Source organism: Solenopsis invicta, chromosome 3, assembly GCF_016802725.1.
Source record: "Solenopsis invicta isolate M01_SB chromosome 3, UNIL_Sinv_3.0, whole genome shotgun sequence".
In the NCBI taxonomy this organism is placed as follows: domain Eukaryota; kingdom Metazoa; phylum Arthropoda; class Insecta; order Hymenoptera; family Formicidae; genus Solenopsis; species Solenopsis invicta.
Genome location: NC_052666.1, coordinates 27746698 through 27766727, shown reverse-complemented (window position 1 = coordinate 27766727; position 20030 = coordinate 27746698). Strand labels below are relative to the sequence as shown.

General features: G+C 42.5%; 1 protein-coding gene across 3 annotated transcripts in view; it reads right to left on the bottom strand.

Moving 5' to 3' along the window:
* Positions 1-20030, bottom strand: part of LOC105205235 (protein deadpan) — a 197766-nt gene that overhangs the window by 18977 nt on the left and 158759 nt on the right. The window contains exon 1 of one of the 3 annotated variants that reach the window (XM_026133848.2): positions 1077-2464. The exons of the other annotated variants lie outside the window; for them this stretch is intronic. Coding sequence (XP_025989633.2) covers positions 1077-1247 — 171 coding nt within the window. The 5' untranslated portion in view covers positions 1248-2464. Of the gene's footprint in view, positions 1-1076; positions 2465-20030 lie in introns of those variants that run through there. 3 annotated transcript variants of the gene reach the window in all.

Below are 20030 nucleotides of genomic sequence, written 5' to 3'. Positions count from 1 at the left end.
AATATAAAAATAATTTCGGCGTTATATCGAATATTGGTGCTATAAAAACAATGTTGTATTAAATATAATTGCACGGAAAGAACAATTTTATTGTAGTATCTAAAAATTTTGCTAGATACACATCGCAAAATAATTATGCAAGACATCATTTAGAAATGATGATACTGCTACAAAATATTTTGACATTCAGTAATCAGCTTAAACCGTCCAATATAAATTTTTTAATACTTCAGCATGGTTACTTTCAGATCTGTATTTCAGCAAAACTGTCCTTTACGTGTAGGCATCTCTTATTAACTATCAAGTTCCGAGAATACAGATAAAAAGTAAAATTTTATATCCCAGACAAAGCAAAAAGTATTTTGAATATTTTGACACGTATGTAAGCTTGGTAATTAAAATTACAATTGATTTCGAGAGAAATGTATTGCAGTAGAGAAAAAGAAACGACGGTTAATTTTCCATTAAGAAAAATTTTATGTTTTTATCAGCACATTTTTTTCGGAGCAATAAATTTCGTGCTTAACGCGGGTATCACGCTTTCCGTATACTCGAAGGCTCGACTGACAAATCAGCGAATTCTCACGTAGGGATTGAACGACGACGACGAGCGGTTGTGTGAACGACGCACGTGTCCAGTATCGAGTTCACGTCACACCAGCGGACTTACGATCGCGGATTAAGCGCGCAGGAAGTAGGGTGAGAGCTGCGTTCTGACGCGTGGTCGCGTGCGCTGCGTTGCAGCACGGGGTGAGTACGTCGCGTCATCCTCCACGCGATCGACTCATCTCTTTTCATCCTCTTTTATTCTTAAAACCTCTGATTAAATTATTCGCACGTTCGCGCTTGCGCTGCAATTTCTATTCGAAACTCCGCTCTCACACGCATCCCCTACATTTTCCCTGATTAACATTTTATCAGCGTTAATGTGTCGTTGATATCGAAGAGCTTACATATGAATACAACTAACATCCTCTCTCTTAAACGGAAAAAATCCTTCCTTCGTCCTAGATTAGCTTCTAAATCGAAACTTTTCGGTGTGCTCGTCAGAAGCACAGGCTACTACTTATACTCACTCTTCGTCCGTCCGAATGTTTCGGGCTCGGGCTGAGGCTTGGGCTAGGGCTCGGTGCCGGGCTCGGACCCTGATGCACGGCCTGTTGATGCTGGTGGTGGTGGTGCTGCCTGTGGCTGCTGCCGGCTGATTTCTTCTCCTGGTGCCTCAGCGAGTGTAGACGCGCGGTCATCTTAGCAGGCCGCAACGGCCCTCGGCACAGATCGCAGCACCCTACTTGATTGGTTGGACTGAACGGCTGAGGCTCTCAGCATCTCGCGGCGGCCTGCGACGGCAAGACCAGACTACCACCACCGGACCCCGCTAACCCTTGCGACTGCTGTTGGCACCGGCGATGATATACGGCGTACTAATCACTGTTGCACCATGCCCTCGAGTGTCTCGAGAGTGAGAAACCAATGAGCGAAGGTCGATCGTCAACTTTCTCAGCTGGAGCGAAACGTTTGACGATACCGCAAAGCGTCCGTCCGTTCGCTTGTTCGCTCGCTCGTAAATGACCAACGACCGACGACAATAACTATCTGTCACTTGTCCGTCGTGTGCATCGATTGTTCATCGCACACACGCGCCCGGAAGGGAAAGAGAATCCCGCGAAAGTTCACGCCACCCCAGGCGGCTACCTACACCGGCGCACACACCGCGCCACGTGGTTAACCACGCGTCGCCGACCACTTGTCACTCGCGGAGCGAAACGGCCGCGATAGCACGCCCGTTCTTCGATGATTCTCGTCCAACTCCTTGTCCGTTTCGGAAACTGTCTCACAAAGTGCAAAAGGAAGTAATCGATAAGAAATCGAAGAGCACACTCATTTACACAAGTTCTCGCACAAATGACGTTATAACGTTCAACGTCCCGCTTTCACTGAATCTTTGACAGCGCGCGCTGATGAGCGCCTCTGTCAAGTGAAGATTGCAACCGTCTCGATCGCTTAATCTTCCTGTGGTCCTTTTCCGCTGTACACCAAAATTTTTTTACATTAATTTCCTAAAACGCCGATTTAAGATGAGCGCAAAACCTGACAACGAATGCAATGTGGAGAAATCTACCCTCGTGCATGCAACGTGCAACGCAGAGGCTGATCTCGATCCGTCACTGTGTCAACGATACGACGACAAAAACACGCAGCGCGTGCAGTCTGACTGTAAAGACGTCCGCGTGTGTTCACACGACGAGCGACGGTGACGGACTGTGAGGCGGCGAGCGGTAGCCAGTGCTAATATAGACGGGTTTTCTCGCGCATGCGCGTCCATTGAGGCTTCAGGAAAGTATTCGTTAAAGGTAGTAAAAAGGGAGATCTTCAAAAGCCCATACAAATTTTTTTGACAAAAAAAAGGTTTTTGATGATATTTACACATCATATACGTGTGTAAAATGTATAAAATATAACATTTTTACGAATTTATACCAAAAAGGCAATGACTCCGATCCTCAAGAAGGACAAGACACCCTGAAGCTCGTACTTCAGGAGGTGTAAAATTCAATAGAGGTACATTGCAAAATATTCTATTCATTGCCTACCCCTTATTTAAAACTCCTCCTCAGGCATTCAGACGAGCCTATTAAGTTTAAAAGGTTAATAAAAAGAAAGTCAAACAAAATGTGCACTTTTAAACAATCGTTTAAGAACTAAAATAAAAGGAGCACTTTTTTAAACGCAACCGTTTAAAAACTAAAATAAAATTGTATAAATATAAATAAAAAATAAAAATAAATAATTAAGAAAAAATATTTAAATAATCAACTTAAAATTAAACTCTGCAAATAAAATTTATAATAATAAAAACAAGCATGCATTAAAAATACTGGTTAGATTTGTGACTCTATGCAAAATAATAAACAATAAAAGTAAAATTGTTAAAACTTGTCAGATTTATTTTAATTTTCGTATAAATTTTGTACATTATACAGTTGTAAATGTCTAGGATCAATTTCATAATTAGTGCATTTAAGTATTTTTTGAACTGCCTTTTTGTAAAAATTTAAACAAGCTACTTTAATTTCTCGTTTAGATTTCGAAGATAATAATTCTAAAAAAGTCTCACAACCTGGTCCCACATATATTTTTTCTAAATTTTATGAATGCATCCGATCATAACTGATGCATTTCCACATGCCAATATTTTTAATTGGATTTTTTTTCTTCTAAAGATTTTTAAAAATTTGGAAAAGTTTACTCACGAAACAATGTTTAGCGTCTCAGGATACTAATTTTAATAATTATGTCACAACTTTTTTAGTTTTAAGACAAATATATTTAACAAGAAGACACTTGAATTTTGTATCAGAAATATTTGTACTTTTAATTAAAATGGAAAATTTGTAACATTGTAAATAATCAACAATTTTTTCGATTTCACATTTAGCTATTATATCTGTAACAATTCTTTTATATTTAATTTAGCCCATTTTAAGATCTTGTACAATTTTAGGTTCTGTGCAAATATCCTTCAATGGAATTAAGTGATCTATAGTGATCTAAGTGATCTATAAAACAAACAGGGGTATTGTGATCAACAAAATATGCTGTTAATTTAATTTGGCTTGTTTTACTTCATCCTTATAAGACAATTTATTTTCCGTTAATTCATTATTAACATTATCTATATTATCAATTTTTTTTATCTAAATTTACATTTTTAATATGTTTGGCCGTCTGTGAGTATTGAATCAAATCTGTTTTATAACTTTAATGGTCTTATTGTATGCAGTGCGTAAGACTTTAATTTTTTGATGGTGAGGAGCTAACCATCCTTTAAAAACATTTTCATTTAGCTATGACAATTGAACTATAATCCTACGTTTTTTTATTGCTTCTTTTTCATTTATAAATCCATAATAAAATAATATAATATATACTTCCTTTAATTTAGCCTATTCTATGACGAGCCCGCTAAGACTTATGCGCCCATTTCTGCCACATAGCTACATCACTGTTTTCCCTGCTCTACCGTCGCGCATGCGCGAGAAAACCCGGCCCGTCTATCAACACTGGCGGTAGCTGGCGGCTGTACGCGGCTGAACTTGGCGCGCCGAGGCCGCGCGTCGGCTACAGGGGGCGACGGCGGGAGACGAAAGAGGGGGACTCGCGTCGTGGTTGGTCGTGCGTGGGGCGGGGGATACTGGAGCACGGATGGCTTGCCGTTCGGCGTGGCACGGCGCGGCACGATGCGGCGCGGCGCAGCGCAGCGTGGCAAGGCGAGGCGAAGCGAGGCGAGACGAGGTTCGGCACGGCACAGCGTGGCGCGGCGCGGCATAGCGGCGGAGAATCGGTCGGAAGGCTCGCTTGCCTGCTCACGCGCGCCCTTGCCTGCGGCTACGTGCGGTCGTCTCCTATTCCCATCCTCCTCTCTCACGCACGCTCGCTCGCTCGCTTGCGGCCGCGTCCTCGTCGCGCGCCACGTCGTGCCTTCGTCTCTCTCAGGGCCGTTTTATTGCCTAGCCACCGTGAAGCGGCGTCGAAGCAGGAACCGATTTGGATATCAGTGGATCTTTTTCTCCACTCTCTCTCTCTCTCTCTCTCTCTTCCTTTTTTTTTAAATCGATGCTGGTTCGACTGCGCCCCCGCCTCTCCGGTTTCGGGGTAAATGAGAATTAAAACTCGCCGCGCGCGGTGAGCGCCGACTAAATGCGTTTATGTTCACGGAGATGGATACCGTGCGAAAGATAGCCGTCTCCTCTTTTTTAGTTGTCTACGCGAATCTCCGAGAGATATACGCAGTTGATCGCGTTAGCTGATAAAAAAGTTCCGATATTCGTACATTTAGCTAACAAAAATACAACATACGAGTATACATGTTTACAAATTACATGATACAAAAGTTTAATATATGCAAAAATGCACATAAAAAACTATCATTCTCCTACTAAGAAAAGCGATTGCTCAATTTTTAACTTTCTTCTTTTAAGTAATAGCTTTCCAAAAAACATTTTGGTAATTATTCACTTTAAAAGAAGCAGCTCCGATGACTTTGTGTGATACGTGTTGTCAAAATCATACCCCTGAGTGATCTCTAAGACATTTTAACCGTTGCTCGTTATTTGTTAAAAAATTATAATCATAAAAATTGTGAAAGTTATAATAGGTTTCCGACTTTCCACGTGGAACAAGACCTATCTTAGTACTGTTTCACATGCGTTTTCGACTTTACATGCAAAGCGTAGTCTTTCCTCCCCCCCATTTAGTTAGGCGAAAAGAGGTCTACGATTGTATTGTTGCACATTACCAATATTTTTTGTTAGTAGTATAAAAATACACTCATTGTTTACTCGAAACAAGTAATATTTACTTAATATAAATGTTTGAGTACACAGAGGAAAATAAGATAAAAGCAGATAATATGGAATAGACTACTATTAAAATAGGGGTTTATTAAAAGAAAAAAAAAACACTGCATGCAGGTGCCAATCACTGAAAGTTGTGAAACAATAATGTTATGCTATAATAAACAGCGAGTCTTGTATGACAATTTCTTCGATATAAGTACTTATTTATTTTTATTGCTTCTAGAGATATCATTTTATTGTCGTAATCACGTTCCCGCAAACTCCAAGTAAATTCTCTGTAGTGTTTTTATAGATAGTCGCTTTCTTCCAATAATGCTATATGAATAATGTTACGCTATTTAATTGTGATCTTTAATTTCTTTATTGACACGAGAAAAATTTGTAATATTGAAATGTGCAGGTAACAGAAAATACTTCAAGAGAATGTATGAAATATATATTAACATTTATAAATTACGTTTTTTATTTTTTATAAATGATATAATTATATCTTATAACTTTTCTATATTTTAAATTTATTTTTAATATGCAACGTCGTTTTCATTTTATATAACCTATCACTTTAGATTGCTCAAGTACAAATATATAAACGTTAATATTTATTTTAGGTGGAAATGTTTATTTTACATAATAATTTAATGATTTAAGATTTAATTTTATGTATTTTAATTTCTATGTGCAATGTTATTTTTTTATGTGTTTATTGTACAGTAAAGATATGAATCAGTTATGTTAAATGTATTTTGATCAATTTACATAAATAAACAAACTTACACTTTATTCATTATTGCCCTTGAAATTGGACTCAAATTCCATATTCCATATCCCATTTTTTAACCTCTTTCGTTTTCATTCTATTTACTTTTTTGTTAATATTGAAGTTGCATTTAAATTTTTGAGACTTTTATTAACTGGATGTTATAGTTAACGTATTTCTTAAGATTTTTACATAAATTAAAAATTTTAATATACATTTATATTGGATTAATTTAAAAATATTCCACATTGCCTTTACTCTATATGCTTGAATTATATAATTAAATATTACTTGTTTAAAATATCTCAGATATCCATAGTTCATATATCCATAAATCTATCATAAGTACATTATAAATATAAAATTGATTTAAAATGAAATACATATATCCTAATTCTTAGTAATTTAATAATGTAATCAAGAATAATATAAGTTAAAACTAAAAATTTATTTGTTCAAATGTTTCTTCGATACAATTTTGTATTCTTCGAAAAAGTATAAATCCTTTTCTTGAGTACACAACAATGAGTTTTTCTAAAATTTGTGACAAGTACTATATATTTTAAGACAATTATTAAGAAAATATTCTATGTTAAAGATAACCTTTAATTATTAGAAGAAAAACATAAATTTTGCAATCCCTTTTGTTCGTAGTAGAAATAATACTTTTCTTTGTGTAGTAACGAAAATAGATAAAGTAGAAGAGAAATCGTCATCTAAAGGAAATCACTCTTGTTAAAAATATCGAATTGGAAAACGATGATAATTTAAGAATCAACTCGTAATAATTTACGAAATCAAATAGTCAAAAGTACAAATTTTTGCTTCAAGTGCGACGGACAGTCAGGTTTTTGCCGGATGATTAGTCGCGGTATGCGCTGCTGACATTTAGCGGATATCGATCTACGCGTCAACGCAAATGGTAAGTCGCGTGCGATTCACGCTGGTAATGCCACCAGGCCAGGAGAAAAAAAAAGACGAGTCGCTTCTACGCATCGCACGGCGCGGCACGCGATAAGGATCGTCGGGTTTCGCGCGCGCGTCGGCCTTTAATCTCCCCGTCTCGCAACGCGCGCGAAAAGTCGGCAGCGACGGCGGCACGTCGTGTGCGACGAAACGACCGCAAGCAAGAGTAGGAGGGAGGTGAAGTGACGGAAGAGGAGCGCGAAAAACGCCGAGGCGACGAGCCGTGGTCGGTAGGTAGGCGAGAGAGAATGAGAGGGAGAGAAGAGACAAGGATGGCGAGAACGGGGTAGCTTGGCGGTGGGAGCTCAAACCGTGCCGCCGTGCCGCCGTGCCGCCGCCGCCGTCGCCGCCGCTCGGCTCGTCGAAGCGATGAGCCCTCGGGGCCGCCGCGCCGTGTCGGTCGTTCCCGCGGGGAACGGGGCACGAGGAAACGCGAGCGTGGCGAGGGAGACGCGCGGGTGGCGACGAGGCGTGCGACGGAAAGCCGTGAGGAGCGAGACGGCCTCGCCGTCGTCGGCACGCGCGCCACGAAGCGCGCGTTACCCACACGCGAGCACGGCCGGCACATAGCCGAAGCGTGCGTGCGAACGAGATCGTGCGCGAGGTCGTGCGTATCGCGTACGCTGCTCGTGAATGTATGAGTGAGCGAATGAGCGAGCGAACGAACGAACGAACGAGCGTGCGTGCGTGCTTGGTCGGGCGGCCGTCCGATACGTCGACGTGCGCCAGCTAAAATCGCGGAGTTTCGAATGAAACGGTCATTATTTCGGCCCGCGTACTTTTTGATTGCGCTGAAGGGTGAGGGAACAGGGGGAGGGAGGGAGAGAGAGAGAGAGACAACGCGCATCGCGACGCGCGAGGACGATTAACGGCACGTTTATGGTAGGTGCTTCGTGTAATGTAATGAAGCCGCGCGCGAAATATCGAATCTCTCCTGCCCTTTCGAAAAATAGAGGGATAATTAAATCGTTTAATTAAATGCTTTTATATTTGCGTCATATTATTTAGAGGGAACCGCAAAATGTGTGAATATTCTCTGTAACGACGATTGATTCTGCTCCATATGTCGAGCTTTCCGTATTTTAAATCTTACCTCGTAATTAGAAAGGAATAATTGAATCCTGCATCATGAAGAGACGTCTCAATATTTATCGCTAAAATGCAAGAGAGATTTATTTAATTTATGTATGCCGCATGAAGGATGTGAAAGAAGAGTTTATTAGCATACAGGATAGTCCAGTAATCATGATACAACGGAAAGAGATGATTATCCTTGAAAGGATAAATAAAAAGAAATGTGGAACACAAGTTTTTCATACAGAATTCCGTTTTCGAGAAAATCGACTTTAAAAGTTAGTCAAGTATGCATGCTTATAACTATTGGGCCACCTTGTGTATAAAATAGTTGTAGCGAAAAATTCTGAGAGAGAGAGAGAGAGAGAGAGAGAGAGAGAGGCAAAGGAATCTCTGTTTTTACATAACCCTTATTTAAAATCTTGAATTCTTGAATCCTTGATCTTGTGAAGAAGGAAATAATTTAGAGGCAGAATTTTGAATAAAAACTTTTAAGTGCCAATTGGATTCGCATGTAAATGAAACTAAGACGTGTTACGTCTGCAATAAAAATAAAAAAAAAACCTGTCCTAAATCGTATACGTAAAGTTTTTTTTTAAGCTCACTTGACACGAGCCATAATTTACGACAGAATTCAAGACAGATTTTTATTTATAATTTTATATCAAATTATGTATAGAATATTCGAATGTTTCTTTGACATAGTTATTAAAAAATTAATATGATTGTTAAAAAATACATATAAATACATATAATAAAAGTATATCATGTAAAGTTCTTTAATAATAACATTAGTTTCAATAACATCCCTAATTATAGCAATTTTCGCTCGCAGAAATAAAATTCGTAAACATAAAAAAAAGATTTGGCGTAAGTTATGACATATCAGAAGAGAGCAAAATATACTTAAGTATGCTGCATAACGAATTTTTAGTCAAAGATCCTGTAACATATCGAAATTTTTTTAGATTAAATAAAAAACCATTTTAAGATTTACTTAAATAACATTTTAGTTTAGAAAGAATTTATTCTAATGCATCAGCACGAGCATATTTTTTTTGTTATTAACAGAGTTTACTATGGGCAAGGATATTTTTTACGTTCAGTTAATAAACAAGCGAGTTGCTTCCGGAATCAAGACATTGTCACGTCATTGATCAGATGTGACAATAGGTTAAGTTGTAATTTATAATACGTCATTTATAATTCACGGATACACTGCGCATATCTTGTTTGTCCACATGTTTTCTATATAAAATAGAATTCTGTATAAAATAGAATTCTATATAAAATAGAATTCTCGAATTATGTTATCGCAAATTACACTGAGAAGAAAAGGTTGTTAATTTGAGTAAATTTTTCAACTTGATTGAATTTCTTCAGTTCAAGTATTTATGTATTTAAGTTAAATACATATACAGTTGAGTTAAATATATAAATGCTTCAACTGAAGTTGAAGTATTTTACGCATTTAAGTCAAATACATAAATACTTGAACCTGAACAAATTTAATCAGGTCAACAAATTTTTTCCTCAGTGTATAGATCGTGTGAAGTGGGCTTTACAATATATTGAACACGATAGCTTGTGAGAATCTCTAGTCCGTAAAATCATTAAAAAAAAATACGAAATTGTATTATTGTTTGTACCAGTCCGATGTCCGACGAATTTTCCGCGTTCTCGTAGGAGAGTGTCAATTTTTCCCTCGCGCGCGACCTGCAGCCGCGAATTTTTAGCGCCGGGGCCAACGCGCAACGAGCGGGGAATCAGCGAGCATGTTTTTAATTTAAAACCCGATTCGTCGTGCGCGCGACGCGCGTATATACGTTATTATTACCGCGCTCTTCGTCGCTTGGTATCGACCCGGGGCATCGATAAGCAACGGCACCGGCGACGACGTGTGTCGCGGAGTCACGGCCGAGAGCGAGGGCGAGCGGGATATTTTTCATCGCGCGCGTCAGGAATAATAGCATCCGCGGGACTCTCCTAGTTGGATACGCCTCTCTCTCTCTCTCTCTCTCGAAGAAGAAGAAGAAGAAGAAGAAGAAGGTTCTCGCTTCTCCTTGCCCGTCGAACGCTCGCTTCTCTTCCCATCTTTCTTGTCCTCGTCGACATCCCTTTTTTCCCGCCTGGGGCGAGTAAGCTTGCTTGCTCGCTCGCTCGCGTGCTGCCTGCTGGCACGGCGTTCGCACGCGGGAGAGTCGATGGAATCGCCGCGCGGGAGATTCCATGAACGCGAAAGGTCGTACCGACGCGTGAGAAGTAGCCGGGTGTAAGAGAAGAAGGATGAGCGCGCGTCGGGAGCCGGACGATCCAACTCTTTACGCACGCTGGATGTGCTTACCCAATGGTCCGTACGCGCTCGTCGCGACGACGGACGGCTTTACTCGGGACACGGTCGGTGAGAAAAGAGAGCACTTCTTTCTATAAGTAATCTCGCCTACGTTCTCGCCTTCGATGGCAATCGGTGGCGAAGCGAACGACATCTTCGTCGGAACGACGGTGTCGTCGAAGAAGAAGAAGTAGCGAAGATGGAATGGATCCCATCTTCGGCGAGGAAACGTCACCTCGAATTGTCTCCTTCATGCATCGCTCTTTACAATTACCGTGAGATTCGCGAACGAACGTTCGCGGAAAACCGCTAATTCGCTGTCGTGGATCGTTAGAGTCTGACGACTCAAAGCAGCAGCTTCTTATGAAGCTGTATTAAAAGTAAAAGGCGAATGGAGAAACTCCGTCGCCCCCGGTCGTCTCTATCGACGATGGGATTTTACGACAAGTCGAAATCCCCGGAATGCTCGTTTCTCTCAATCGCCGCTCGGCATCCGCCTAGCTTCCCGTCCGATCGATGGAACTTAATCCCGCGGTACACTTGTTAATAGCCTTACAATCAACTTGTTAATAACCCTTTGTACTTATCTAATTGCCATCTTTCCGTCTTACCCCCCTTTATCTGTAGCTGCGCAACCGCGAACGCGATAGCGCCCGTGCGATTGAATCGAAGTCGCAGCGGGCGATCGCGACTCGCAGCGGAGCATCCGGTTCGCACGGCTTGATTTACGACGAAAACTTTCGGGACACGCCGTAGGCGCCGGCGCGGCGGCGGCGGCGGCGGCGGCGGCCGCGCGATGACGCGGAGAGTCCATCCCACTGTGGGAATCCCACACAAGGCAAGGCTCGCACGCCGCTGGTTAGATAGATGGACATATATATACCTACATACCGCGCCTTGAGCCAGGCTCGCCGCTGTGAAACGTGCCGTCTGGAACTCGCTTGACCGCACCTACCGGGTGTCGTTGGGAGAAACGGGTGGCATTCGCAAGGAGACGCCGGCGCGTTCATCGTCTCTCGTATACGCTAATCATTGATGTGCTAGCGGCACGTAGTCGGAACGTAATTGCCGAATGTGCACCACCCAAGTTACTCTTTATTTTATTTCTCATTTGGTATTATTGATTCGTAATAAACGTTGGAACGCAAGGAAAACGATGAAAATTATAGCCTGATGTTTCAGGTACTTATTACTTATACTATGTCCAATTTAAACTTTCATCAATAAAAATTATAATAATATATGATTAAGTCATTTAGAGGAACGTGCCGCAAAAAGTAATTTTTAGGCAACCGGTTGCCTAATCGTACCTATGATGGATCTTCTGAATCATACCACCTTTGAAAGTATTGAATTGATAAATGAAAATAATTAAACATATAAAGAATTATTAACTGATACTTATTTTATTAGTAATGTATTACAAAAGGTATCAAATATTAAATAATAACAATGGAAAAATAAGGACGTCGAAATAAAACTGATTTTTTAACTGGTTAACTATTGGTTTTAACATTATCACTTACCTATTTTACATTAATACCATTTATTATAGTAAAATTTATGGTAGTGCGATTTAGGAAACTTTTCAGATTTTATAAAAGAATTAGTTTAATCTTTTAATACTTGCAATATTTATAATATACAATGAATGTAAAATATTTTGCAATAAACCTTCTTTTAAAAATACAAAAATTCAGTACAAAATAGCATGATTATATTACTTGATTAATAATTAACATCAGTACGTGATTTTTTAAAAATACGTACAAAACAATATGTAACCTGTTAAACCTGTTATCTTATTATTCACTTCTCATTTATTTCATATTTTTGTCACTAAATGTTGCTTACATTATAAGTAAAATTACAAAATATTGATGAGAATACGATTTAAATAACCAATACGCAATTCGACAACTCTTCCTTATATAGGCATACTGAAAAAAAAACAGTTTAGTAATAATAATTTGAATTAAATGTTTGGCTAATATAATGAAATATTCAGTAACATTTAGTAACCGTTTGATAACCTTTTAATAATTGATTAGTTACTATTATTATGTTTTGTTACTAATATTAATATAATTACTAAATATTACTAAATATTTGGTTATATTAATCAATCATTTAATTGAAACGATTTCACCAGGGTTTGATCATTTCACGCTCACGCAAGTTTGATTATTATTACTAAAGTCTCTTTTTCAGTGTAACGTATGAATTTTGAGTTTTAAATATTTTTTTTCAAGAATGACCAGTTAATAAGGAGCAACGATAATTGATAATACGTTTGTTCGTAAAAGTTTTCCACGATGTGTTAGTCGATTTTAACTGATGTTAATGCGGGTGTGCGTTACACCTACGCGCGAGAATGACGTCAACGTTAATTTCACCGATCGAGAATTTCCTGCCATCAACGTCTAGGCCAGACAGTACGAATTTCAGGGAAATACATCGAACTAATCCGCAAACATATAAATCTCGCGAAAAAATATATATATTTTCATACGCTTCGTGTCGTAATAAAGAGAAATACGTTTTATTCTGCCCGGTGATTAGAATTCACGTCGGAGTCTGACATTGTAAATCATAAGCTGAATCGTAAAGGGACCGATTTTAGAAAATCCCTTCCGATTTAATCCGCGCTGCGGATCAATTGATCAATTTATACGTTTCACCAATTGTTCTCAATTTTCGTTTTTAATTAAATATAACGCAAAGGGCAGAAACCAACGTAAAAATCACACTAATCGATTTCAACAATATTTCCCAACAATATCTTAAATACATAATATGGTAATATAAAAAAAAAAAAAAAAAAAAATTTCGACGTAAGAAAAAGCTCGTCTCGTTGTATGCACGATCCACCTATATATAAACCACCTACGAAGTGCGGGCACACCGCCACACGTAGCGTACACGTATCCGGATCGCCGAGGAACCCACTCACGAACGTCAAGCCCATTATTCTCGCAGACGCCGGGCGGTCGGTTGGCTGGCTGGTTGGTCGGTCGGTCGGTCGGTCGGTCGGTCGGTTGGTCGGTCGGTCGCTCGCTCACTCGCTCTCTCTCTCAGAAAGCGCGGAACCGCCACCCGAGCATAGCGACGACGAGACGCACGAGGAGGAGGAGGAGGAGGAGAAGAAAAAGGAGGAGGAGGAGGAGGAGAAGGAGGACGGGAACACGGCGTATAGACGCCAGAGTAACAGCCGTGGGGCAAAAGCGGCCGAGAAAGGCGAGAGGCTATTTTGTCCCGCGGCGAAGACCCGCAAGAGCTCTTCGGCGACGAGGCGAACGGAGAAAAAGGAGAGAAAGAGGACGTGAGGAAGGACCGACGGCGAGCGAAGACGGCGGTAGCGGGCGCGCCGGACCGAAGAAAGAGGAAAAGGTGGTCCGAAGCTTTTTGCGTGCACGCTACGCGCCACGCCGTGTCGCGCACCGCACCGCACCGCACCGCACCGCACGGCGACGTCGTCACGCCGTGCCGCGCCGAGCCACGCCGAGCCACCGCGCCGCCGCCGCCGCCGCCGCCGCCACCGCCACCGCCAACGCCGTCGAGTCGAGCCACGCCGCGGTTAGATCGACCGCGGTGGCTAGGCCGAGGCGCGCCCAGGCGGAACTGCCAAGGCCGCGTGTCGCCGCATGCGTGTGTCGCGCGCGCGCTGTTTGCGCGGCACGGCGACACGCTCCCGGGCGTGTCGTTGACGGTCGGTGTGGCGGTGCACGACCTGCGAGGTGACGGAGCGAATTCATGACGACGGCGGCGGCGGCGGCAGCGGCGGCGGCGGCGGTGGCGGCGAGACATTACGCACCACGCGAGAGACGAGGCTCATTAGCGCCGTACTCTCTCTCCCCTTCCTCTCCCCAACTCCCTTTCGGCGCCTTACTCGCCGCGCGCAATAGGGGGAATGGAAACCAGTGTAGCACAAGTGCGTGACCTCGCTCCTTCATTTAACGCGTGAGAATTCGACCGGCGTCTTTTACGTAATTACGTCATGATGACGCGTCTTCTCGATTACCGATTTTAAGCGAGATATAACCTGAGATATCAAGTAGCGGCGCAACGAAATTACTCCGATACAGCCTACTTCGTCTTTGTCGCTGCGTATCTGGGAAGACTTTTTTTTTCCACGTCCAATTAATCGAACGCTCGCAATAATTCACATTTTCCTTCCGCCCCATTTATCGTGTCATCGAAAGCTGGCTGTAATGTAACGCTCGGGCGCGTGTAGACGTCCGTTCCGTTTATCATGACGATATGCGCGCACGTATACACACACGTGTATCGTCGCTGGCGAATGCGTCTCGCCGCTTTTTCCTCGTCGTGCGTCTCCTCTCTTCCTCTTTTTCTCCTCGCGTTCGAGTCGCGCGATCCGGGTCCCCTTCGGCGGAATAACAAGCAATTGCAGCGATAGCGTACGAGAGTGTCACCTGCGTTTTCAGAAAGCACTCGGTTTTATTAACTAAAATATTAATGAAAATTCTCGCTTAGCATCGGATGCTCATTCCGCGATCTCGGAACGAAAGAAATTAATTGTGGCAAAAGGAAATTTAACAGCTAAAGAGGATCGCGTGAGGATACGAGGATGCGTTCGCAGATTATTCTTGCGCGAAAAAGGATCGCGCCCGTTGTTCAGGTAATTATTGAGAAACTTAATGCGACGACGCGACGCGTCGATAGAAGTTTGCGATAAATTCCGGTCGTCGCGCAAGGTCTGCAAAGTATAATGCGAAACGTTCGCGAGATAAGATACAGATAAGATATAGGATAACGCACTTTGTGGCTGTTCCGATCAGGATTCACTTTGCGTCGAAAGCCGCACGAAGCAGCAATTTTACGATACAGTTCCGTAATGACTTTAATACCACAATTATCCTTATATAATCCAGATATCCTTCGATATCGTTCCGCGGATCCTATGTGCTGGATCTATCATTTCTAATAGGTAACACGGATCTGACAAGAGAAGAGAAGGGTATAGGAGAGATAGGCGAGATGCGAGCGAGATGGAGGAGGCTCAGCTCGATGCCTTCGGCATCGATCGTTCTTCGGGAGGGGAAGGAGGAGAGAATAAGCGCGCGCGAGAGGGAACGAGGGCGAGAGGCGCGCATGAGAAATTCGAGACGCCCGATGTCGAAATGCTATCCGGCATGCGAGAAAAGACAATCCTCATTATGACGATCACACATAGTATCACACAATTAGGCGATTTGCGGCTGCGACTGCGACTGCGATCGCGACTGACTGTTTCGCAATTACGTTTTTGATCGATGATTGCGGCTGTCATCCATTTGTCAACGTTTGCGTGCGATTTTTAAATAGCTATTTAAATATTAATATATGGATATAAATTTCCAACGATTGAGAGAAATCGGAAGAAATATGCGTACTGTGGTTTTTATAATTATGCAGAAATGTTACGAAACTCTTTCTCGCAGAAAAATATGGGTAAAACCGCGGGTGGCAAGAAGGAAGGAAAAAGATTGTTAATTGCTTCCTTTTTTTTCGTTTTACATAGATGCCTTCGAATAAGTACAAATGTATTTGAAAATCTTGTTACCGAGATAAGATCTTTAATTCAAAGACGCGACACGCATCTGAGACAAAGTATTTCACCCGCTGAGAGACTATCAGTGACACTGCGTCATTCAGCAAAAGATCAAATTTCTCTCAGATATCCCAAATATGAAGAAAAAAAAAAAAAAATAAAGACAAAATACAGTAGTATGATATTAACTGCGAGCAATTGAATATATCATTTTTCTACACAGTCCCCTGGAAGACAGCGCATTTACTGTATATTGCCTCGTCTGGAAAGCGTCTCCTTTATTATTAATAAAATTTTATTTTTATAATCGTATCGCGTAGAAGCAATCTTTTTTGTGAAATAAATATCAATTAATTTTTCTAAAACAAGCCGGTGTTCATCCCTTCTTTCTCGGATCCTGGAACCGGCGAGCTAATCCAAGCTCGCGGGAGAAGTCGAACGTTATAGTTGTATCATTCATCTAATTAAATGTGTCGCCTTGCACGAGGACTAGAGCGCGGGAGAGCCTGTGGCTCGGCTCGGCCTGGCATCCAACACGCGCGAGCGGTCTCCACACGATCGGTTCCGGCATGCCGCGCCGCGATGCGCGGAACGCCGTCGCAGATATAGACAGGCGGCAATACTACGGATAAAGAGGCGCGGAACGCCGTCGCCATTCGATCGGCTCTTTTAAATTGTCACTCCGCGCCGTGCTCGCCTGGCTTCCGCACGCTGCCGCGTTCGCCACGTTCCTATTAGTTAACTCCCCGATTTAAATTAAAGCGGACGCGCGGCGGTATAGTCCGCGGCCGACCGGTCGATCCGGCGCGCTCGCGGCGCCGGCGGCCTCGCGCGGTATCTATTCTTATCTCGGGTATGTACTCATCCGCGCGAGCGTTATCGCGATCGTCGTTGGCAGATGAGTTAAGTAGACGGCTTCTACTCGGCGTTGCGGCACCACTCCGCTTCAATTGGAGCCCCGCATTACATTTGAGAAGCCAACCCGTCGCGCCGCGCGCACGTCGTCGCCGTCGTCGTCTCGACGAGGAAATATCGAAATCCCGCAAAATATCGTCGAATATCTTTGACGACACATATGTGAAGTGTAACTCCAACCCACTGGCAAAGATTTCAATTTTTAGCTTCACCAAACATTCCTCAATTTCTTAAAAATGAAAGTTCAAATGGAAAATTGGAGCTGACTCCAAGAATTATAAAAATTCATCTATGAAAAAAGTACGTTTAAGATAAATGACACGATAATTGGATATGAAACGATGGAAAGCAAGGATTATTGGATTTTTTGTAAGAATTCATGATATAAAACAATTTAATTATATAATTATTATAGCTAAAATATGTAAAATGTTATTATTAATATACAAAATCCTTGAAAAAAGGACTGATGAAATGTTTATAAAGGAACTGATCACTATATCAGTAAGTAATGAAATATCATTAATATAGTAATCAGTTTATTGAAATACTTAAAAAAAAAAATATGAAGAATTTTTAAATTATTTCGAAAATAGTACAAACTTATGAAGTATCTGATTGATCCAATATCTCGATAATATAAAATACTTGTCTTTATTGTCCTAAATTCTTATCCTTAATATACTATTTATAAAAGGAGCAAAAAATATTATTTCAATAAATACAAAATATTATGTATTTATCAGAATGTTAACGAATTAATGTTAACAAGATTTTTAAAAACATCAAAATATAAACTCTAATCTAATTATGTAACAAGTAGATTTTTTTAACGTTGACTTTATAATAATCCACGTTGTAAATATCTTAAATAATTTAAAGATTACAATTGAATCGTAATATTATTAAAAAAAAAAAAACACATTTAAGATTAATAAAACCAAGTTTCCGCGTAAGTGTTTGAGTATGAGGACACATGCGGTCACCGGGACATTTATCATGCCTTATCGGAACATGCCAACACTCTCTTACGCTAGGAAGAGAGACGCGGAATTAAAATTTTCTATTTTCTTAAAGCTGAGAAAATTGGAGAGTGCGGCGGCGGTGGCGGCGCGAGCCAGGAAGAAGACGGCAGAGAAAGCCAGCAGCCTCCGAATCTCTGGCAGCTCGTAAACACGGCTTTATGCGCGCGCTTCCACCTTCTTCCGGAGTATTTATTTCAGTGGTCTCACGCGGCGGTATCCTTGCCGTCGCGCCGCTCTCTCCGCCTGCCTCCGACGGCGACGACGACGACGTTGGCTGCGGCGGCGACAGTGGCGGCTTCCACAACGCAAAAAGCTACGACGATGGTAAAGGTCGCGCGCCAGTGCTGTAAAGCGGTCCACGATGCATCGGGAGGGATAGGAGGCGAGCGAGGGAAGGGGTTCACGCTCGAAAGTAAGGATAATGACAGGAGAGGCGGTGCGCGGCGCGGGCGAGAGCGCCATTTACAGACACTAGCCGGCCGTATATATGTGTCGCATATACATACACGTACATATTCGTTTATTTGTATTTACGTATGCGTGCTTGGCTCGTACAGTGGCCGCGCTGAACGACGCATCCGCGTTTCGACACGAGCGCGCCGAGGCAGCGAGCCAGCCAGCCAGCCAGCCAGCCAGCCAGACCGACCGACCGACCGACCGACCAGGCAGCAGCCAACCATCCAGTCGGGTCATTATGACTGCCAGGCTAACGCCAACGGGCTATGCATCATTAATGGTCCTCGTGCCATCGCCGGCCGCGACTCCCACGATACACGACCGTGTATATATTCGCCGCGTCGCCGCGGCCGTCCGTTTCGCGACGCGCGTTTTCATAATTTTCCACTGGGTGTCCGCGAAACGCGCGAAACGTCAATCGCCGTTATTCGCCTCGTGGCACAGAGAGAGATTTACGCGATGTCTCATCGATGCACGGCGGTAGGAGCGTTCGATTGATCCGCCTCGATATTTCAGCTTCGTCGAACTTTCAAACTTCGGAGAATGATCTTTTCGCCGACAACATTTCACTTATTTCAACGAAATGTACATCGGCGCATTTTTCCGCGATTCCGCCTAATTAACTCATCCAGATTAATTTATCCTCGTCTTGTGCACAGAAAGAAAATCGAGAAACGCGCGCGCGGCTCCCCGAGGAAATCTCTGGCGGCGCCAATGCGCGAGGCGTCGTCGCCCGGCGCGTTCGCGACGCGTCCCGATATTTATTGCGAGTTATTACACGCGCTCTCGCTCTGCGGATATACGCGTAGCACGTCCGTTCGGCAGCCGCCGCGCGCGTCGCGCATCGACGACGCGTCTCGGCTTTACGGCGGGAGATATCGCGGCGAGAGGCGGGCGCGCCGAGGAAACCAATCGTAACCTGGATGTTTACGACGCGTGCGATTGCGATCGTCAGGCACGAACGATTGGGCCCGCGCGGATGCCCGATTTAATTGTAAGTAACGGTAGTCGGCGTTACTCTCCCTCTCCCCCCGGCAGCGGCGACGTGGAATCCGCGCCCAAGCGAAACGAGAAAACGAAGAGACACGCGGTCGCCGCCATTCGTTTATTTGCCGAACTCAATTTTCATTTTATCGCGTCATTCTACTCGCCTCGAATACGAGTTCGCGCTGTGCCGAAGACGTAACTCTCTCGTCGTGCCTTTTTTTTTTTTTAGAAATTTATGTAGAGGAAAATATCGGGGCTTAGGCAAAAGATTCGAACGTAGGGTAATTACGAGACAGGTTCCTACTAGAAGACAACAGGGTTTCCGTTGAATTAACAAACGCGTGTGGTTGGTTCCATCGTGAACTTATTATCGAGATGAAATTTATTTAATAGAAATTCATTATTAGATCACGCGTGCGTGCCGTCGTTGAGAAAAAAAATATAGATTTGCAAAATTGGATATTAAGTGTTAAAATCTCGCTTGTTATATTTATAATAAATATTTAGTAATAAATTCTGCACGCGGCGATAGAGCGAGGTTGAGAAGGAAAATACGGGTTGTGATAAGCGCTAGAAAATATCTAGGCAGAAGGATCCGAACTTCTCA